The sequence below is a fragment of the Eleutherodactylus coqui genome, chromosome 3 (assembly GCF_035609145.1).
Source record: "Eleutherodactylus coqui strain aEleCoq1 chromosome 3, aEleCoq1.hap1, whole genome shotgun sequence".
NCBI classification, from domain to species: domain Eukaryota; kingdom Metazoa; phylum Chordata; class Amphibia; order Anura; family Eleutherodactylidae; genus Eleutherodactylus; species Eleutherodactylus coqui.
In genome coordinates this window covers 315,190,513-315,214,465 of record NC_089839.1, presented here as the reverse complement: position 1 = coordinate 315,214,465, position 23,953 = coordinate 315,190,513, and the positions used below count along the sequence as shown (strand labels likewise).

The 23,953-nt window shown below is 44.1% G+C and overlaps 1 protein-coding gene across 1 annotated transcript in view; it reads right to left on the bottom strand.

Moving 5' to 3' along the window:
• DMAP1 (DNA methyltransferase 1 associated protein 1) overlaps positions 1-23,953 on the bottom strand; it is a 93,797-nt gene that overhangs the window by 518 nt on the left and 69,326 nt on the right. Inside the window, exons 9-10 of the mRNA XM_066595025.1 lie at positions 22,980-23,052; positions 20,173-20,459 (exon numbers count right to left, since the gene is read on the bottom strand). Coding sequence (XP_066451122.1) covers positions 20,173-20,459; positions 22,980-23,052 — 360 coding nt within the window. The remainder of the gene's footprint in view (positions 1-20,172; positions 20,460-22,979; positions 23,053-23,953) is intronic.

The following is a 23,953-nucleotide window of genomic DNA, read 5'->3' as shown; positions in this document are numbered from 1 at the left end:
CGCAGATCCGCTGTTTGAAGTGAGCGCCGCGGCCTCTGAACATATCAGAACCGCCGACACAGCAGCGCCATGCCGTGCGTCAACAGGACGCCACAGGCCTTAGAGGATGGGCGGGGCTTACTTCACTGCCGTGGTCTCTTCAATCATGAGAGGCGGACCCCACCAATCCGATATTTATGACCCTTCCAGCGGAGTCCCAGAAATCCACTTTACTAAAGGTAGCAGTAGAGTGCAGCCGCTGAGGCCCCCTCCGTCCGCGCCTGCACTAGCGCTTCTGCGCGGCCCGCCGTTAGACGCGTTTTGCGTAGCTTCGGTCTGCAGGAAAATATGATATTAAAAAGCTTTCTGCAGTACTGTGCTTGCAGTGCACAGCCAGATCAGGTGAGGGCGCTGCGGAGTACCTGCACACAATAGTGCTCTTCTGTCATCCCCACTGGCTTACTATACTTTTAAACTGAGTGCAGTCTATTACTCTCTGTTATCAGCCATGTCAGGCCGGGGGAAGTGATTGTAGGATAGGTAAACGCAATCTATTACTCCATGTTATCAGCCATGGTAGGCTGGGGGAGGTGACAGTAGGAGAGCTCAGTACAGCCTATTAAGGCCTATTTACACGCAACGATTATCGCTCAAAATTCGTGTAAACAGCGGCTTCTGAGCGATAATCGTGGTGTAAACGCGGCCATCGGGCACTTTTCACGTGAATGATGATTTTTAGGAGAGTTTAGAAACCATCATTCAGACCGCACGCTGTGTTCTCCACGGGAGCCGGAGATTACATTGTATTCTGCAACAGCTCCTGGAGGCTCATTTACACACAAATGAAGCTGATAAAGTACTATTGGGCATTAGTGTCGTTTAGGACTTTATGCAAAATGATCGCAAAAACTTTCAATTGTTTTTTAAAATCGTTTTGCGTGTAAATTTACTCCCTGTTATCAGCCATGTCAGGCTGGGAGGAGGTGACTGTAGGAGAGCTCAGTACAGTCTATTACTCCCCGCTATCAGCCATGTCTGGCTGCAGAGGTGACTGCAGGCAGGCGATACAGTCTACAAGGGCCCATGATGCCGCCACTCGTCCCCGCACATACTGGCTGCAGTGCTGTCACACAAGAGCGAGTGCTGCTGGCTCGCAGACGGAGCGGCCAGCAGGGGGCGGGGCGGCTGCAGGGGATTTCTCTCCTTGTTCTCCCCTGCCCCTCTCCATTCACTTAACACAGCGGCCGTTTAGTACCAACATTCGTCCAGTGTAAATGGGCCTTTGCTCTCTGTTATCAGCCATGTCAGGCTGGGGGAGGCGACTGTAGGACAGGTGAGTGCAGTCTATTAAGGCCCAATTACACGCAATGATTACCACTCACAATTTGTGCATGAGTGATAATCGTTGCGTGTAAACGCGGCCATCAGGCACTTTTGTCCGAAGGATGATTTTTAAGGAGAACTTCAGATCCATCATTCAGCCGCAGAGATAAAGTGTCTCCCAACAGATGCCAGGATGTGTTCTCAGCGGGAGCCCGGAGATTACATTGTATTCTGCTGGGAGTCCCAAAGAGAACAACACAGCAGTGTGCAGAGCCCAGTCTGGAGGCCCATTTACATGCAAATGAAGATAAGGTGTTAATGGACATTATTGTCCATTAACACTTTATGCAAAATGATCGCCAAAAATTATAATTGTTTAAAAGATTATCTTTGCATATAAATGGGCCTTTACTCTCTGTTTTCAGCCATGTCACGCTGGGGGTTATGACTGTGGGACAAGTGAAAACAGTCTATTATTCACTGTTATCAGCCATGTCAAGTTATATGACTGTAGGGCAGATGACTACAGTCAGCATTGCTGCAGCCTGAACTGGATGATAACAGAAAGCAGTCTCTGCCTGCGCACACCCGGAATCTTCCATCATATTCATCAGACGAGGGTGACGCCGCCATCATTATTCATCGTGTCATCTGATCAGATTTATCCCTGGTGTATAAGTATTAGCGCCCCGGGCTATATGTTCGCAGATCTCAAAGCCCCGCCCCCGAAAAGAGGGTTAACCATTAACTGCCCGCTGCCAACTCACTGAGGATTCAGCCGACAGAGGTGAGCACAATAGAGTATATATATCATGTAGCATCCAGTCACCAGTCGCGTCCCGCGGCAGGCGCCCCCCCACCAGTCGCGTCCCGCGGCAGGCGCCCCCCCACCAGTCGCGTCCCGCGGCAGGCGCCCCCCCACCAGTCGCGTCCCGCGGCAGGCGCCCCCCCACCAGTCGCGTCCCGCGGCAGGCGCCCCCCCACCAGTCGCGTCCCGCGGCAGGCGCCCCCCACCAGTCGCGCCCCGCGGCAGGCGCGCCCCCACCAGTCGCGCCCCGCGGCAGGCGCGCCCCCACCAGTCGCGCCCCGCGGCAGGCGCACCCCCACCAGTCGCGTCCCGCGGCAGGCGCACCCCCACCAGTCGCGCCCCGCGGCAGGCGCCCCCCCCCACCAGTCGCGCCCCGCGGCAGGCGCACCCCCACCAGTCGCGCCCCGCGGCAGGCGCACCCCCACCAGTCGCGCCCCGCGGCAGGCGCACCCCCACCAGTCGCGCCCCGCGGCAGGCGCACCCCCACCAGTCGCGCCCAGCGGCAGGCGCACCCCCACCAGTCGCGTCCCGCGGCAGGCGCACCCCCACCAGTCGCGTCCCGCGGCAGGCGCCCCTCCCCACCAGTCGCGTCCCGCGGCAGGCGCCCCCCCCCACCAGTCGCGTCCCGCGGCAGGCGCACCCCCACCAGTCGCGTCCCGCGGCAGGCGCCCCTCCCCACCAGTCGCGTCCCGCGGCAGGCGCCCCCCCCCCACCAGTCGCGTCCCGCGGCAGGCGCCCCCCACCAGTCGCGTCCTGCGGCAGGCGCCTGGTCACCTATGAGAGCCGATGCTATGAAGAAAGGCAGGTAGAAGCAGAAACAGAGGGGAGCAGAGAGCTGAAATGTGTGGGTAAAGAATCGTCTGTCCATACAACACTTGCTATCTGTATTGACTAGAAGCTGCAGCAGAACTGTTCATCCAGAGCCGCGTGCATTGGGGTCTCTCCGGACGAGCAGCTTACAACCCTGAAGTCACCATGTACGATGCCAAGTGGCTGCTGTAAAGCCACCAAAGCAGGAGAGAAGTGTTCTCCGGAGGAAGAATCATCAGATCTGCCATCTAATGGAGGAATCTGCGATTAGTAGGCGCCAGAGAACGTCTTGTCCAGTTTGACAAGTCCAGAGGAAGAGCCGTCAAAGCCGAATGTTCCAGGATGGGAGCGTGCCTGCGGGATCAGACTACACGGACTGTAGTCTGTTACCATGGAGACAAATAACTGTAGAAGTACAGTAAACGATACAATGTAGCGCCAGCAGGACCCCTAATGCTGCAGCTACAGCGGTGTCTGGAGAATCTGCAAATACCAAACACATGGCAGTGCGGCCCCCCACCGATGGTGCGGACCCCTGACTGGGGCCAGAATCAGATGCACAAGAATTCCTGCAGCCCTACTCTAAAATCCAGTGCAAAAGCTTCATAGAAGATGATGGGGGCCGATAGAGCAGCAGGAAGGTGGGGGGGGTTACAAGAGATGCAGGGATGTCTGCGCTGGGGGGCACATACTTTTGGCTGTGTGATACGGTTTTCCCCTGGCATTATGCAGCCACATCAAAGCGCAATTAATAGATTCCCAGACGACATTATGCGGCGGCGGACAATGTGGGGTGCGGCGCGGGGCTCCCCTCTTTCTCTTCCACCTTCTACCTCCATCTGGAACAGAATGATTGATGTTAACAATGTGACTTCAGCCGGCAGGAGAGCGGCGCAGAAAGCAAAAAGTCTTCTAATTCTGACTCGCCGCCGCGCACTTCATAGAGCGGGGGCTTCTGCTTTTGCCCATTAGTGGGCTGACTTCTGAGAGCGGGAACAAAGGCCTGCGGTGTGAGGCATTCTGGGACAGCCAACTCATTAAGGACGGCCGACTGGAGTGAGTCTACCGAATCAAACGCTGCTGTAATCCTGAGTAACTGGACGAACTTCAGGAACTCGTCTCCTCCAAGTTGGGCTTTGCTGAGACGAGACCCCGCGCCTCCCTGGAGGGTCATCAGGGCTATCAGGAATGGCGCTGATTACCCGGCTGCATGGCGTGTAGAGCAAGGGATCCTGGGATGGAAGCATGTGCCCTGCGGAATCACATGGAAGGGTGGAGGGGGGGCATTTATTAACGCAACGGGGTACAACGTCACGTGTGGAAGACTGCAGCCGTTTTATTTTATTAGGGAGAAGGCGAAAAGCTGCTGACAGCCCCGCACACACCCCACCTCCCCGCCTCATCCCACCCCGCACGCACCGCACCTCCCTGCCTCATCCCACCCCGCACGCACCCCACCTCCCTGCCTCATCCCACCCCGCACGCACCGCACCTCCCTGCCTCATCCCACCCCGCACGCACCCCACCTCCCCGCCTCATCCCACCCCGCACCGCACCTCCCTGCCTCATCCCACCCCGCACGCACCCCACCTCCCTGCCTCGTCCCACCCCGCACGCACCCCACCTCCCTGCCTCGTCCCACCCCGCACGCACCCCACCTCCCTGCCTCATCCCACCCCGCACGCACCCCACCTCCCTGCCTCGTCCCACCCCGCACGCACCCCACCTCCCTGCCTCGTCCCACCCCGCACGCACCCCACCTCCCTGCCTCGTTCCAACCCCGCACGCACCCCACCTCCCTGCCTCGTCCCACCCCGCACGCACACCCCACCTCCCTGCCTCGTCCCACCCCGCACGCACCCCACCTCCCTGCCTCGTCCCACCCCGCACGCACCCCACCTCCCTGCCTCATCCCACCCCGCACGCACCTCACCTCCCTGCCTCGTCCCACCCCGCACGCACCCCACCTCCCTGCCTCGTCCCACCCCGCACGCACCCCACCTCCCTGCCTCGTCCCACCCCGCACACACCCCACCTCCCTGCCTCGTCCCACCCCGCACGCACACCCCACCTCCCTGCCTCGTCCCACCCCGCACGCACCCCACCTCCCTGCCTCGTCCCACCCCGCACGCACACCCCACCTCCCTGCCTCGTCCCACCCCGCACGCGCACCCCACCTCGTCCCACCCCGCACGCACACCCCACCTCCCTGCCTCGTCCCACCCCGCATGCACACCCCACCTCCCTGCCTCGTCCCACCCCGCACACACACCCCACCTCGTCCCACCCCGCACGCACACCCCACCTCCCTGCCTCGTCCCACCACCCCTCCCTGCCTTGTCCCACCCCGCACGCACCCCACCTCCCTGCCTCGTCCCACCCCACCGCACACCCCTCGTACCTCCCCAGTCTCATTCCCCTGCACACCTTCCTGTATCAACTCCTCCATCCACACTTCCCCCTTTAGCTCGTCCCCTCCACTGTCTTGTCCCCCTTCATGCCCACCACTGCCCCCCCTACAGATCATTCCCTGTCATCATCATCCCTTCCCTCTCTGTGCTCCACTGCGCCCCCCTCAGCCATGTTGGGGGTCTGTCATTGCTGGGTTTTGCTCATCTGATGTATGTTCCGCCTGTGTAATCCTGCTGTGAGCGCAGGTCAGCCGGACCGGATATTAGATGCTACCAGGGTGCAGGACACATTTACAGCCAGTAGGTGGCAATGTTTTATCTACAGTCAAAAAGCGCCACCTATGGGCCAAAGCGAACCCTTGGGCTTAGAGTCAGCAGCTTTACAATACAGTTACACGTGTCAGTGAACAGCCCGTGCACCGGGGGGCGCCGGGCCCCTCTTGCAGCCCTGCACCAAGGAACGGTGGGGGGTGGGGACTGGCCCCCTCTTACAGCCCCTGCACTGGGGGGCGCCGGGCCCCTCTTGCAGCCCTGCACCAAGGATTGGGGGGGGGGGGGGGGGGGGCTGGTCCCTCTTACAGCCCCACAGCGTCAATAGCGTCTCATCAGCACAGTACAAGTGGCGGAGTGGAGGGCAGCGTCACATGGAGCGGGGGCGCTCCCACTCCCTATTTGCCCTGCGGGCTCCTGAGAGACTCTCGTCCAAGGTAGTGTAAGATGGCGGCCGTGTGAATGCGTCTGACCTTTTGTCTTGGACTAATCTAATTGTGTCGTCTTTGTGTAATCAGCCGGTAAAGGTCAGCAGCGGATGTAACGCGCCGCCGAAGGTAATGAATTTGCCTTGCAGTAAATTAACTTGATTATACTTCCTTGATATATGTCAAAGACCGGGTCACGTTAACCAGCAAGACGCCGCGCTGCAGCGACACGAGGCTGCGACCAGGTAACACCGACCGATCCCAGGTGCCTTCAGCCATGCCTCCCCCAAAACCACCACCGTACGAGCAATGCATCCCCCCGTATGATCTAGTGCTCATCATACAGGTAACACCCCACAGGTGATCTAATAGCCGCTAACGCAGGTAAGATGGCCTTGGATGAACTAATTACAACCATACAGGTAACAGCCCCCCCCCCCAGGTGGAATCTAATAGTCCCTGGACAGACAATAAGAAGTCATCGTTGTCTGTCCTACCCCCCCCCCCCATCTGATCTAAAGGCCCCCATACAGGTAATGCCCCTCCCTACCATACAGGTAACATCACCCCCATACGATGCTGAACACGGAACGTTGGGCCGTCTGTTTAATGTGTAAATGGATTCAGTTCAGCGGCGGTCGAGGTATTGATCACATGATGTGAACGCTAAATTACATGCGGTCGTCCTGGGGCAACTGTCCGATCGTAAACCTCTGGCCTGATCAATAGGGGTGAGGATCCCATCAGCGCGCGGCGTCCCCCGGACCCAGACGGCGGCCGGAGAGCCATGAATATTCTGACGGCAAACACGGCAAGCGCCCGCCAGTTGTAGAGTTTGTGGCGGACGACATTCCTGGGGGCAACGTCCTACCTGCAGATAAGCGCGGAGCCCCCAGATTAACGTGTCGCCTCTGCAGCCCACAGATAAGACACCTTCAATCTGCTTGTAAATCACAAGACACCCGCGTCTGTATGTGAAGTGGGCGGCCCCTTATCAGCGCATCCGAGGACGGCGCGCTCTATTGTGGCAGCTTAAGCAGCTGCTAGAAAGATGTGGATTAAACGCGAGTATCTGCTGCCGGTCGGTGAAATGATTATTTCCAGAGCGCCGCGGGGCGACTTCCTATCTGGTCGCAGAGCGCGGATATAACGCTTATTAGTGATTACGAGGAGAAATATACAACACGACCGAAAACGCCATCACATTATCCGCTCACCTGATGTTATCACCTGGAAGTACGGAGAGAAGGAATAAGGAGCGCAAAAGAACAATCACCAACCCAACACAGCACCTATAGAAGTCATACTGCGCCAGGAGGGAAGAGTAACACCGACTCTACTACATCAATGCTGAAGTCACATGAACTTCACCAAACTGACACGAATGTTACATGGAGAACAACATATGTAACCCCCTCCACTATATAATAACACAAACCCACCGCAACGCTACTCCGATCCTGTATAGACCAATGCTGCACCGTGTAACTACTATAATACTGCCCCCCATGTACAAGAATATAACTACTATAATACTGCCCCCTATGTACAAGAATATAACTACTATAATACTGCCCCCTATGTACAAGAATATATATACTATAATACTGCCCCCTATGTACAAGAATATAACTACTATAATACTGCTCCCTATGTACAAGAATATAACTACTATAATACTGCCCCTATGTACAAGAATATAACTACTATAATACTGCTCCCCATGTACAAGAATATAACTACTATAATACTGCCTCCTATGTACAAGAATATAACTACTATAATACTGCCTCCTATGTACAAGAATATAACTACTATAATACTGCCCCCTATGTACAAGAATATAACTACTATAATACTGCCCCCTATGTACAAGAATATAACTACTATAATACTGCCCCCATGTACAAGAATATAACTACTATAATACTGCCTCCTATGTACAAGAATATAACTACTATAATACTGCCTCCTATGTACAAGAATATAACTACTATAATACTGCACCCTATGTACAAGAATATATGTACTATAATACTGCTCCCTATGAACAAGAATATAACTACTATAATACTGCCTCTATGTACAAGAATATAACTACTATAATACTGCCCCCTATGTACAAGAATATAACTACTATAATACTGCCCCCTATGTACAAGAATATAACTACTATAATACTGCCTCTATGTACAAGAATATAACTACTATAATGCTGCCCCCTATGTACAAGAATATAACTACTATAATACTGCCCCCTATGTACAAGAATATAACTACTATAATACTGCCTCCTATGTACAAGAATATAACTACTATAATACTGCCCCCTATGTACAAGAATATAACTACTATAATACTGCCCCCTATGTACAAGAATATAACTACTATAATACTGCCTCCTATGTACAAGAATATAACTACTATAATACCGCCCCCTATGTACAAGAATATAACTACTATAATACTGCCTCCTATGTACAAGAATATAACTACTATAATACTGCCCCCTATGTACAAGAATATATCTACTATAATACTGCCCCCTTGTACAAGAATATAACTACTATAATACTGCCCCCTATGTACAAGAATATAACTAGTATAATACTGCCCCCTATGTACAAGAATATAACTACTATAATACTGCCCCCTATGTACAAGAATATAACTACTATAATACTGCTCCCTATGTACAAGAATATAACTACTATAATACTGCCCCCTATGTACAAGAATATAACTACTATAATACCGCCCCCTATGTACAAGAATATAACTACTATAATACTGCCCCCTATGTACAAGAATATAACTACTATAATACTGCTCCTATGTACAACAATATAACTACTATAATACTGCCCCCTATGTACAAGAATATAACTACTATAATACTGCCCCCTTGTACAAGAATATAACTACTATAATACTGCCCCCCTATGTACAAGAATATAACTACTATAATACTGCCCCCTATGTACAAGAATATAACTACTATAATACTGCCCCCATGTACAAGAATATAACTACTATAATACTGCCTCCTATGTACAAGAATATAACTACTATAATACTGCCCCCTGTGTACAAGAATATAACTACTATAATACTGCCCCCTATGTACAAGAATATATCTACTATAATACTGCCCCCTTGTACAAGAATATAACTACTATAATACTGCCCCCTATGTACAAGAATATAACTAGTATAATACTGCCCCCTATGTACAAGTATATAACTACTATAATACTGCCCCCTATGTACAAGAATATAACCACTATCATACTGCCCCCTATGTACAAGAATATAACTACTATAATACTGCCCCCTATGTACAAGAATATAACCACTATCATACTGCCCCCTATGTACAAGAATATAACTACTATAATACTGCCCCCTATGTACAAGAATAAACCTACTATAATACTGCTCCTATGTACAACAATATAACTACTATAATACTGCTCCTATGTACAACAATATAACTACTATAATACTGCCCCCTATGTACAAGAATATAACTACTATAATACTGCTCCCTATGTACAAAAATATAACTACTATAATACTGCCCCCCTATGTACAAGAATATAACTACTATAATACTGCCCCCTATGTACAAGAATATAACTACTATAATACTGCCCCCATGTACAAGAATATAACTACTATAATACTGCCTCCTATGTACAAGAATATAACTACTATAATACTGCCCCCTGTGTACAAGAATATAACTACTATAATACTGCCCCCTATGTACAAGAATATATCTACTATAATACTGCCCCCTTGTACAAGAATATAACTACTATAATACTGCCCCCTATGTACAAGAATATAACTAGTATAATACTGCCCCCTATGTACAAGTATATAACTACTATAATACTGCCCCCTATGTACAAGAATATAACCACTATCATACTGCCCCCTATGTACAAGAATATAACTACTATAATACCGCCCCCTATGTACAAGAATATAACTACTATAATACTGCCCCCTATGTACAAGAATATAACTACTATAATACTGCTCCTATGTACAACAATATAACTACTATAATACTGCCCCCTATGTACAAGAATATAACTACTATAATACTGCCCCCTATGTACAAGAATATAACTACTATAATACTGCCCCCTATGTACAAGAATATAACTACTATAATACTGCTCCTATGTACAACAATATAACTACTATAATACTGCTCCTATGTACAACAATATAACTACTATAATACTGCCCCCTATGTACAAGAATATAACTAGTATAATACTGTCCCCTATGTACAAGAATATAACTACTATAATACTGCTCCCTATGTACAAGAATATAACTACTATAATACTGCCCCCAATGTACAAGAATATAACTACTATAATACTGCCTCCTATGTGCAAGAATATAACTACTATAATACTGCCCCCTATGTACAAGAATATAACTACTATAATACTGCCCCCCATGTACAAGAATATAACTACTATAATACTGCTCCTATGTACAAGAATATAACTACTATAATACTGTCCCCTATGTACAAGAATATACTTATTATAATACTGCCCCCTATGTACAAGAATATAACTACTATAATACTGCCCCCTATGTACAAGAATATAACTACTATAATACTGCTCCCCATGTACAAGAATATAACTACTATAATACTGTAGGGGCAGTATTATAGTAGTTCTATTCTTATACATAGGGGGCAGTATTATAGTAGTTCTATTCTTGTACATAGGGGGCAGTATTATAGTAGTTCTATTCTTGTACATAGGGGGCAGTATTATAGTAGTTATATTCTTGTACATAGGGGCAGTATTATAGTAGTTATATTCTTGTACATAGGAGCAGTATTATAGTAGTTATATTCTTGTACATAGGGGTCAGTATTATAGTAGTTATATTCTTGTACATAGGAGGCAGTATTATAGTAGTTATATTCTTGTACATAGGGGGCAGTATTATAGTAGTTATATTCTTGTACATAGGGAGCAGTATTATAGTAGTTATATTCTTGTACATAGGGGGCAGTATTATAGTAGTTATATTCTTGTACATAGGGGGCAGTATTATAGTAGTTATATTCTTGTACATAGGGGGCAGTATTATAGTAGTTATATTCTTGTACATAGGGGGCAGTATTATAGTAGTTATATTCTTGTACATAGGGGGCAGTATTATAGTAGTTATATTCTTGTACAAAGGGGGCAGTATTATAGTAGTTATATTCTTGTACAAAGGGGGCAGTATTATAGTAGTTATATTCTTGTACATAGGAGGCAGTATTATAGTAGTTATATTCTAGTACATAGGGGGCAGTATTATAGTAGTTATATTCTAGTACATAGGGGGCAGTATTATAGTAGTTATATTCTTGTACATATAGAGCAGTATTATAGTAGTTATATTCTTGTACATAGGGGACAGTATTATAGTAGTTATATTCTTGTACATAGGAGCAGTATTATAGTAGTTATATTCTTGTACATAGGGGGCAGTATTATAGTAGTTATATTCTTGTACATAGGGGGCAGTATTATAGTAGTTATATTCTTGTACATATGAGCAGTATTATAGTAGTTATATTCTTGTACATAGGGGCAGTATTATAGTAGTTATATTCTTGTACATAGGAGCAGTATTATAGTAGTTATATTCTTGTACATAGGGGGCAGTATTATAGTAGTTGTATTCTTGTACATAGGGGGCAGTATTATAGTAGTTATATTCTTGTACATAGAGAGCAGTATTATAGTAGTTATATTCTTGTACATAGGGGGCAGTATTATAGTAGTTATATTCTTGTACATAGGAGCAGTATTATAGTAATTATATTCTTGTACAAAGGGGGCAGTATTATAGTAGTTATATTCTTGTACATAGGGGGCAGTATTATAGTAGTTATATTCTTGTACATAGGAGCAGTATTATAGTAAGTAAATTCTTGTATATAGGGGGCAGTATTATAGTAGTTATATTCTTGTACATAGGGGGCAGTATTATAGTAGTTATATTCTTGTACATAGGAGCAGTATTATAGTAGTTATATTCTTGTACATAGGGGCAGTATTATAGTAGTTATATTCTTGTACATAGGAGCAGTATTATAGTAGTTATATTCTTGTACATAGGGGGCAGTATTATAGTAGTTATATTCTTGTACATAGGAGGCAGTATTATAGTAGTTATATTCTTGTACATAGGGGGCAGTATTATAGTAGTTATATTCTTGTACATAGGGGCAGTATTATAGTAGTTATATTCTTGTACATAGGGGCAGTATTATAGTAGTTATATTCTTGTACATAGGAGGCAGTATTATAGTAGTTATATTCTTGTACATAGGGGCAGTATTATAGTAGTTATATTCTTGTACATAGGGGGCAGTATTATAGTAGTTATATTCTTGTACATAGGGGGCAGTATTATAGTAGTTATATTCTTGTACATAGGGAGCAGTATAATAATAGTTATATTCTTGTACATAGGGGGCAGTATTATAGTAGTTATATTCTTGTACATAGGAGCAGTATTATAGTAGTTGTATTCTTGTACATAGGGGGCAGTATTATAGTAGTTATATTCTTGTACATAGGGGCAGTATTATAGTAGTTATATTCTTGTACATAGGAGCAGTATTATAGTAGTTATATTCTTGTACATAGGGGTCAGTATTATAGTAGTTATATTCTTGTACATAGGAGGCAGTATTATAGTAGTTATATTCTTGTACATAGGAGCAGTATTATAGTAGTTATATTCTTGTACATAGGGGGCAGTATTATAGTAGTTATATTCTTGTACATAGGGGGCAGTATTATAGTAGTTATATTCTTGTACATAGGAGCAGTATTATAGTAGTTATATTCTTGTACAAAGGGGGCAGTATTATAGTAGTTATATTCTTGTACAAAGGGGGCAGTATTATAGTAGTTATATTCTTGTACATAGGAGGCAGTATTATAGTAGTTATATTCTAGTACATAGGGGGCAGTATTATAGTAGTTATATTCTAGTACATAGGGGGTAGTATTATAGTAGTTATATTCTTGTACATATAGAGCAGTATTATAGTAGTTATATTCTTGTACATAGGGGACAGTATTATAGTAGTTATATTCTTGTACATAGGAGCAGTATTATAGTAGTTATATTCTTGTACATAGGGGGCAGTATTATAGTAGTTATATTCTTGTACATAGGGGGCAGTATTATAGTAGTTATATTCTTGTACATATGAGCAGTATTATAGTAGTTATATTCTTGTACATAGGGGCAGTATTATAGTAGTTATATTCTTGTACATAGGAGCAGTATTATAGTAGTTATATTCTTGTACATAGGGGGCAGTATTATAGTAGTTGTATTCTTGTACATAGGGGGCAGTATTATAGTAGTTATATTCTTGTACATAGAGAGCAGTATTATAGTAGTTATATTCTTGTACATAGGGGGCAGTATTATAGTAGTTATATTCTTGTACATAGGAGCAGTATTATAGTAATTATATTCTTGTACAAAGGGGGCAGTATTATAGTAGTTATATTCTTGTACATAGGGGGCAGTATTATAGTAGTTATATTCTTGTACATAGGAGCAGTATTATAGTAAGTATATTCTTGTATATAGGGGGCAGTATTATAGTAGTTATATTCTTGTACATAGGGGGCAGTATTATAGTAGTTATATTCTTGTACATAGGAGCAGTATTATAGTAGTTATATTCTTGTACATAGGGGCAGTATTATAGTAGTTATATTCTTGTACATAGGAGCAGTATTATAGTAGTTATATTCTTGTACATAGGGGGCAGTATTATAGTAGTTATATTCTAGTACATAGGAGGCAGTATTATAGTAGTTATATTCTTGTACATAGGGGGCAGTATTATAGTAGTTATATTCTTGTACATAGGGGCAGTATTATAGTAGTTATATTCTTGTACATAGGGGCAGTATTATAGTAGTTATATTCTTGTACATAGGAGGCAGTATTATAGTAGTTATATTCTTGTACATAGGGGCAGTATTATAGTAGTTATATTCTTGTACATAGGGGGCAGTATTATAGTAGTTATATTCTTGTACATAGGGGGCAGTATTATAGTAGTTATATTCTTGTACATAGGGAGCAGTATAATAATAGTTATATTCTTGTACATAGGGGGCAGTATTATAGTAGTTATATTCTTGTACATAGGAGCAGTATTATAGTAGTTGTATTCTTGTACATAGGGGGCAGTATTATAGTAGTTATATTCTTGTACATAGGGGCAGTATTATAGTAGTTGTATTCTTGTACATAGGGAGCAGTATTATAGTAGTTATATTCTTGTACATAGGAGCAGTATTATAGTAGTTATATTCTTGTACATAGGGGGCAGTATTATAGTAGTTATATTCTTGTACATAGGGGGCAGTATTATAGTATTTGTATTCTTGTACATAGGGGGCAGTATTATAGTATTTGTATTCTTGTACACAGGAGCAGTATTATAGTATTTGTATTCTTGTACATAGGAGCAGTATTATAGTAGTTATATTCTTGTACATAGGGGGCAGTATTATAGTAGTTATATTCTTGTACATAGGGGGCAGTATTATAGTAGTTATATTCTTGTACATAGGGGGCAGTATTATAGGAGTTATATTCCTGTACATAGGGGGTAGTATTCTAGTAGTTATATTCTTGTACATGGGGGCAGTATTATAATAGTTATATTCTTGTAAATAGGGGGCAGTATTATAGTAGTTACATTCTTGTACGTAGGGGCAGTATTATAGTAGTTATATTCTTGTACATAGGAGGCAGTATTATAGTAATTATATTCTTGTACATAGGGGGCAGTATTATAGTAGTTATATTCTTGTACATAGGAGGCAGTATTATAGTAGTTATATTCTTGTACATAGGAGCAGTATTATAGTAGTTATATTCTTGTACATTGGGGGCTGTATTATATTCGTTATATTCTGGTACATAAGGGGCAGTATTATAGTAGTTATATTCTTGTACATAGGGGGCAGTATTATAGTAGTTATATTCTTGTACATAGGAGCAGTATTATAGTAGTTAAATTCTTGTACATAGAGGGCAGTATTATAGTAATTATATTCTTGTACAAAGGGGGCAGTATTATAGTAGTTATATTCTTGTATATAGGGGGCAGTATTATAGTAGTTATATTCTTGTACATAGGGGGCAGTATTATAGTAGTTATATTCTTGTATAAAGAAGACAGTATTATAGTAGTTATATTCTTGTACATAGGGGGCAGTATTATAGTAGTTATATTCTTGTACATAGGGGGCAGTATTATAGTAGTTATATTCTTGTACATAGGGAGCAGTATAATAATAGTTATATTCTTGTACATAGGGGGCAGTATTATAGTAGTTATATTCTTGTACATAGGGGGCAGTATTATAGTAGTTATATTCTTGTACATAGGGGGCAGTATTATAGTAGTTATATTCTTGTACATAGGGGGCAGTATTATAGTAGTTATATTCTTGTACATAGGAGCAGTATTATAGTAGTTATATTCTTGCACATAGGAGGCAGTATTATAGTAGTTATAGTCTTGTACATAGGGGGCAGTATTATAGTAGTTATATTCTTGTACATAGGAGGCAGTATTATAGTAGTTATATTCTTGTACATAGGAGGCAGTATTATAGTAGTTATATTCTTGTACATAGGGGCAGTATTATAGTAGTTATATTCTTCTACATAGGAGCAGTATTATAGTAGTTATATTCTTGTACATAGGAGCAGTATTATAGTAGTTATATTCTTGTACATAGGGGGCAGTATTATAGTAGTTATATTCTTGTACATAGGGGGCAGTATTATAGTAGTTATATTCTTGTACATAGGAGGCAGTATTATAGTAGTTATATTCTTCTACATAGGAGCAGTATTATAGTAGTTATATTCTTGTACATAGGGGCAGTATTATAGTAGTTATATTCTTGTACATAGGGGGCAGTATTATAGTAGTTATATTCTTGTACATAGGGGCAGTATTATAGTAGTTATATTCTTGTACATAGGGGGCAGTATTATAGTAGTTATATTCTTGTACATAGGGGGCAGTATTATACTAGTTATATTCTTGTACATAGGGGGCAGTATTATAGTAGTTATATTCTTGTACATAGGGGGCCAGTATTATAGTAGTTATATTCTTGTACATAGGGGGCAGTATTATAGTAGTTATATTCTTGTACATAGGAGGCAGTATTATAGTAGTTATATTCTTGTACATAGGAGGCAGTATTATAGTAGTTATATTCTTGTACATAGGAGCAGTATTATAGTAGTTATATTCTTGTACATAGAGGACAGTATTATAGTAGTTATATTCTTCTACATAGGAGCAGTATTATAGTAGTTATATTCTTGTACATAGGAGCAGTATTATAGTAGTTATATTCTTGTACATAGGGGGCAGTATTATAGTAGTTATATTCTTGTACATAGGGGGCAGTATTATAGTAGTTATATTCTTGTACATAGGAGGCAGTATTATAGTAGTTATATTCTTCTACATAGGAGCAGTATTATAGTAGTTATATTCTTGTACATAGGGGCAGTATTATAGTAGTTATATTCTTGTACATAGGGGGCAGTATTATAGTAGTTATATTCTTGTACATAGGGGCAGTATTATAGTAGTTATATTCTTATACATAGGGGGCAGTATTATACTAGTTATATTCTTGTACATAGGGGGCAGTATTATAGTAGTTATATTCTTGTACATAGGGGGCCAGTATTATAGTAGTTATATTCTTGTACATAGGGGGCAGTATTATAGTAGTTATATTCTTGTACATAGGAGGCAGTATTATAGTAGTTATATTCTTGTACATAGGAGGCAGTATTATAGTAGTTATATTCTTGTACATAGGGTGCAGTATTATAGTAGTTATATTCTTGTACATAGGGGCAGTATTATAGTAGTTATATTCTTCTACATAGGAGCAGTATTATAGTAGTTATATTCTTGTACATAGGAGGCAGTATTATAGTAGTTATATTCTTGTACATAGGGGCAGTATTATAGTAGTTATATTCTTGTACAAAGGGGGCAGTAATATAGTAGTTATATTCTTGTACATAGGAGGCAGTATTATAGTAGTTATATTCTTGTACATAGGGGGCAGTATTATAGTAGTTATATTCTTGTACATAGAGGGCAGTATTATAGTAGTTATATTCTTGTACATAGGGGGCAGTATTATAGTAGTTATATTCTTGTACATAGGGGGCAGTATTATAGTAGTTATATTCTTGTATATAGGGGGCAGTATTATAGTAGTTATATTCTTGTACATAGGAGCAGTATTATTGTAGTTATATTCTTGTACATAGGAGCAGTATTATAGTAGTTATATTCTTGTACATAGGGGGCAGTATTATAGTAGTTATATTCTTGTACATAGGGGGGGCAGTATTATAGTAGTTATATTCTTGTACATAGGGGCAGTATTATAGTAGTTATATTCTTGTACATAGGGGGCAGTATTATAGTAGTTATATTCTTGTACATAGGGAGCAGTATTATAGTAGTTATATTCTTGTACATAGGGACCAGTATTATAGTAGTTATATTCTTGTACATAGGGGGCAGTATTATAGTAGTTATATTCTTGTACATAGGAGCAGTATTATAGTAGTTATATTCTTGTACATAGAGGACAGTATTATAGTAGTTATATTCTTGTACATAGGAGCAGTATTATAGTAGTTATATTCTTGTACATAGGGGCAGTATTATAGTAGTTATATTCTTGTACATAGGAGCAGTATTATAGTAGTTATATTCTTGTACATAGGGGCAGTATTATAGTAGTTATATTCTTGTACATAGGGGCAGTATTATAGTAGTTATATTCTTGTACATAGAGGGCAGTATTATAGTAGTTATATTCTTGTACATAGGGACCAGTATTATAGTAGTTATATTCTTGTACATAGGGGGCAGTATTATAGTAGTTATATTCTTGTATATAGGAGCAGTATTATAGTAGTTATTTTCTTGTACATAGGGGGCAGTATTATAATAGTTATATTCTTGTACATAGGGGGCAGTATTATAGTAGTTATATTCTTGTACATAGGAGGCAGTATTATAGTAGTTATATTCTTGTACTTAGGAGGCAGTATTATAGTAGTTATATTCTTGTACATAGGGGGTAGTATTATAGTAGTTATATTCTTGTATATAGGGGGCAGTATTATAGTAGTTATATGCTTGTACATAGGGGGCAGTATTATAGTAGTTATATTCTTGTACATAGGGGGCAGTATTATAGTAGTTATATTCCTGTACATAGGGGGCAGTATTATAGTAGTTATATTCTTGTACATAGGGGCAGTATTATAGTAGTTATATTCTTGTACATAGGAGCAGTATTATAGTAGTTATATTCTTGTACATAGGGGCAGTATTATAGTAGTTATATTCTTGTACATAGGGGCAGTATTATAGTAGTTATATTCTTGTACATAGAGGGCAGTATTATAGTAGTTATATTCTTGTACATAGGGACCAGTATTATAGTAGTTATATTCTTGTACATAGGGGGGGCAGTATTATAGTAGTTATATTCTTGTACATAGGGGCAGTATTATAGTAGTTATTTTCTTGTACATAGGGGGCAGTATTATAATAGTTATATTCTTGTACATAGGGGGCAGTATTATAGTAGTTATATTCTTGTACATAGGAGGCAGTATTATAGTAGTTATATTCTTGTACTTAGGAGGCAGTATTATAGTAGTTATATTCTTGTACATAGGGGGTAGTATTATAGTAGTTATATTCTTGTATATAGGGGGCAGTATTATAGTAGTTATATGCTTGTACATAGGGGGCAGTATTATAGTAGTTATATTCTTGTACATAGGGGGCAGTATTATAGTAGTTATATTCCTGTACATAGGGGGCAGTATTATAGTAGTTATATTCTTGTACATAGGAGCAGTATTATAGTAGTTATATTCTTGTACATAGGGGGCAGTATTATAGTAGTTATATTCTTGTACATAGGAGCAGTATTATAGTAGTTATTTTCTTGTACATAGGGGGCAGTATTATAATAGTTATATTCTTGTACATAGGGGGCAGTATTATAGTAGTTATATTCTTGTACATAGGAGGCAGTATTATAGTAGTTATATTCTTGTACTTAGGAGGCAGTATTATAGTAGTTATATTCTTGTACATAGGGGGTAGTATTATAGTAGTTATATTCTTGTACATAGGGGGCAGTATTATAGTAGTTATATTCTTGTACATAGGGGGCAGTATTATAGTAGTTATATTCCTGTACATAGGGGGCAGTATTATAGTAGTTATATTCTTGTACATAGGAGCAGTATTATAGTAGTTATATTCTTGTACATAGGGGGCAGTATTATAGTAGTTATATTCTTGTACATAGGAGCAGTATTATAGTAGTTATTTTCTTGTACATAGGGGGCAGTATTATAATAGTTATATTCTTGTACATAGGGGGCAGTATTATAGTAGTTATATTCTTGTACATAGGAGGCAGTATTATAGTAGTTATATTCTTGTACTTAGGAGGCAGTATTATAGTAGTTATATTCTTGTACATAGGGGGTAGTATTATAGTAGTTATATTCTTGTACATAGGGGGCAGTATTATAGTAGTTATATTCTTGTACATAGGGGGCAGTATTATAGTAGTTATATTCCTGTACATAGGGGGCAGTATTATAGTAGTTATATTCTTGTACATAGGAGCAGTATTATAGTAGTTATATTCTTGTACATAGGGGGCAGTATTATAGTAGTTATATTCTTGTACATGAGGACAACAGACATCTCTCTTCTGGTAAAGCCAGTAGTTCCTCTGAGATAAACGGCGCCTTTTGTTTGGTTTTCCTGTGGATAAGCCTATCTGGCAACATAGAAAATGTTGTCAGTAGTAAGATAGAACAGAGCCCGCGCCGTGAGGTTCAGCAGTGCCCGCGCCGTGAGGTTCAGCAGTGCCCGCGCCGTGAGGTTCAGCAGTGCCCGCTCCCCCACTACATGAATCAGTCCCCTGTGCCTTCTCCCCACTGTTAATAATAAACTCACCGAGTTGGGCGTCAGCGGAGCTCCCACAACGTCTATGATTGGGTCCTTCACCTCCAGTTTTATCTCTTCAGTGCTGATAGGAGCCTGGTTCTCCCCGCTGGCGCCCTCAGCTGGCGTGGCTGTGGTGGTGGTTCCGGTTTTAGACAACGCGTCAAAGCGGTGGCGAAGCATCTGTAGCTCATACTCGCAGTTGGAGAAGGCTTGCTTGAGCTCGTAGAGCAGGACCAGGTCACTGCGCAATTCATTAAACATCTGCACTATGTCTTCAGTCGGCATCGGGTTCAAATCTATGAAGAAAAACATGTCTGAAACACGGCACAACTCATCAGTGGGTTGTCTGACGGGCGGGCAGGCAGACATAAGGGGGCCTGGACAGAGGTAGGCACACAGTGAAAACGGGGCCTGGACAGAGACGGGCGCGCAGAGAAAAGGGAGCCTGGAAAGAGGTGGGCGCGCAGTGAAAAGGAGCCAAGACAGGGACGGGCGCGCAGAGAAAAGGGAGCCTGGAAAGAGGGGGTCGCGCAGTGAAAAGGAGCCAAGACAGGGACGGGCATGCAGAGAAAAGGGAGCCTGGACAGAGACGGGGGCGCAGAGAAAAGGGAGCCCGGAAAGAGGCGGGTACGCAGTGAAAAGGGACCAAGACAGAGATGGGCGCACAGAGAAAAGGGGGGCCCGGACAGAGACGGGTGCGAAGAGAAAAGGAGCCAACACAGGGACGGGCACGCAGAGAAAAGAGGCCGGAAAGAGGCTGGCGCGCAGTGAAAGGGGGCCAAAGCAGAGACGGGTGCGCAGAAAAAAGGGGGGCCCGGACAGAGAAGTGCGTGCAGAGAAAAGGAAGCCTGGTAAGAGGCGGGCGCGCATAGATAAGTGGCCAAGACAGAGACGGGCGTGCAGAAAAAAGGGAGCCCGGACAGAGGCGGGCGCGCAGATAAAAGGGAGCCTGGATAGAGTCTGGCGCACAGAGAAAAAGGAGCCTGGAAAGAGACGGGCGCGCTGAGAAAAGGGAGTCCGGATAGAGGCGGGCGCGCAGAGAAAAGGGAGTCCGGATAGAGGCGGGCGCGCAGAGAAAAGGGAGTCCGGATAGAGGCGGGCGCGCAGAGAAAAGGGAGTCCGGATACAGGTGGGCGCGCAGAGAAAAGGGAGTCCGGATACAGGCGGGCGCGCAGAGAAAGGGGAGTCCGAACAGAGGTGGGCGCGCAGAGAAAAGGGAGCCCGGACAGAGACGGGCATGCAGAAGCTATTAAGCATTTTTCAACACCACAAACACTCTGGCCGTAAAGGTTTTTCGCTGACCCACTAGGGGTCATTCTGCAGTCGGGGTCCCATTTTATTAGTATATTGCCCTTTAAGTTTTTCAGGGGTCTTCAGGCCACGAGTCACAGGGATATCTTCGCTGCTGTCCCCTCTGGCCCTAATAGCCCAAAGAAGCTTTGTGGATGATGCACTCATGGACTGTGACCCGAGTCTACAGAAATAATATGAACCCCCCCTCCCCACCATCACCAGCCCTGCTGCCTCTCCTCTCACTTTTTAGCATTGAAGAGCCCTAGGTCATCCCTTCTGGTGCTCCGATGCTAGCTGTCAGTGAATAAAGACTGGAAGCCCCTTCTGACCTCGTCTTGTCACACCACTATGGCCTCCTTACAAAGTCTTGGTGTCTATAGCAGTGTCTCCCATCTCCAGTCCTCGTGGACCCCAGCAGGTTTTCAGGATCTCCTTAGTATCCCACCAGTGATGTAATTATTGTCGGGGCGTCAGACATTATCACTGGTGGTCCTGAGAACATGACCTGCTGGGGTCCGTGAGGACTGGCGGAGATGATCTTCTGAGGGTATCCGTACTCCTGGACTCCGGGCTGACCTGCACTGATACACTGTAACGGCAAGTTCATACAGAGCGGATTTTGGTGCCGTTTCTGACACGGATCTGCCGCTGATTTTATCCTTTCAACTTCAGTGAAGTCGGCAGCAGATCAGAGCCAAAATTTCTACCAACTCCGCTTTGTGTGAATGCATGCCAGCAGCCCGGCAGGCCCAAGTCAGGAGGGGTTTAATGGGGCTCTGCAAAGAGGCAAAATCTGTACCTGGAGCTGCAGAGTCTGAACCATCAGTTTGGGTGCGGGTCTGCCACCAGGTCATACGGTGCAGACCCCTCCTCTCTGCCCTTTATGCATGCGTCATTGCAGGGGGGCTTCATAGCTAAAGGGTCCTTTACACGGGTGATTATCAGCTGATCCCCCACTGGAAACTGCAAACATGGGCGATAATTGTCCCACTGCGGCCGCCGACAGGGAGAGGAGCGAGAAATCGCTCACTTGTCGGAGTCACCTGCTTTTTAGCAGAACTAAAACCAAGCGACTGTCGGGCCGAGGAATCGGGAGCCGCTGGACGCTGCGGAAGGATTCGGCCCCTCTGGACATCTGCAGGAGGATGCTTGACAATCCCGAGGTCCGCCGTACCTCACGCCTCCCAGCAAATCGTCATGTAGCAGACGCAGCCATTTTTTAGGAGTCCAGTCAGCTTCTGTTGATCAGTAAATAATGACAAGGCCCCCGTGCGCCGGATGCGGCCGCCATGTCCCAGTTCATTCACTGACGTGGCACTTTATAACAACACGAGAGAAAGGAAACGCGTGCGGCTGCACATCTGACGCCATTCTGAGGCGGCGTGTACCGCTCTCTGCAAACTCTCTGTATTAGCGGATAATAAAACACAGTCCGTCGGGACTACAAAAGAGCTCGGCGCTCGCATTCTATTCCCTCGCAGCCCCCCCCATCCCGGCGCCCTTCTTTTTTTTTCTAAACTCACCTACTCCGAGTTCCGATAGCATCTGATCCAGAGCTTTAATCTTCTTCTGTCCAACTGAGCTGGGGAGTTTCATCTGCAAACACAAAGGTAGAAAGGGAGCCACACAGCTCTCGGTTAGGCCTCACTCGCAGATTCCTAGTTCAAAAGGCAGACGGATCTCTTTTTATAGAGCAGAGAAAAGCGAGACGGAATGAAAGGAAGAAAGGCAGAAACAGAATCTAGCGAGGGGGGAAAGAGGGAGAAGGGAGCAACGCTGGGGGGACAGCGGTCTGACACGTACGGGGGAAGGGTGGGCGCGCTGCGCATTGTGCAGCCGCCGCCGCGGGCCGACGAGGAATCCCATTTTGCAATTGTCTGCTGTAACCAAACCCCTAACAAAGCGGAGCGGGGGACAAAGTTCACCTCTCCGGCTTCACAACACTACTTCCTGCAGTGGGATGAAGATGAAACGCGCTCACTCGCAGGATGTCTCATGTACAATGGCCTCGTTTGATGCCGCGTTCCCATTTAGCAGAGTTTTTTTCTAATCCTTGCAGGGCAGGATGCTCTTTCTCTGGCGCACCGCCCGCGCCCCCTGAGCAGTGGGGATTCATTTAGCAGGTGATATAACAAAGAGGCGAGAAGTTAGACTCAACACAGAAGTGCGGCCGAAAGCCCACAAAAGACAGGAGCAAGGAGTAAGCCGGCAGAGCAGAAAGCAGCGGGAGCCGGAGGTGCGAATCGCAGCACAACGAATTACCCGTACTCATTAAAAATGACAAGTAAAAATAGGATCACTTAACAGACACTTGTTACCCATTGAATTACGTGGCAGCAGATCACAGGTAACGCCGCAGCCTAAATATCTGCGGCATCACAAGGCCACGGAGACGGGAGCTTCGGCACCTATTCACCACGACTGGCTGCCACTTTGATTCTTACAAAGCGCGGTGGACTAGCGCCGTGTGAATAATTAGACGAGGAGTAAATGGCCA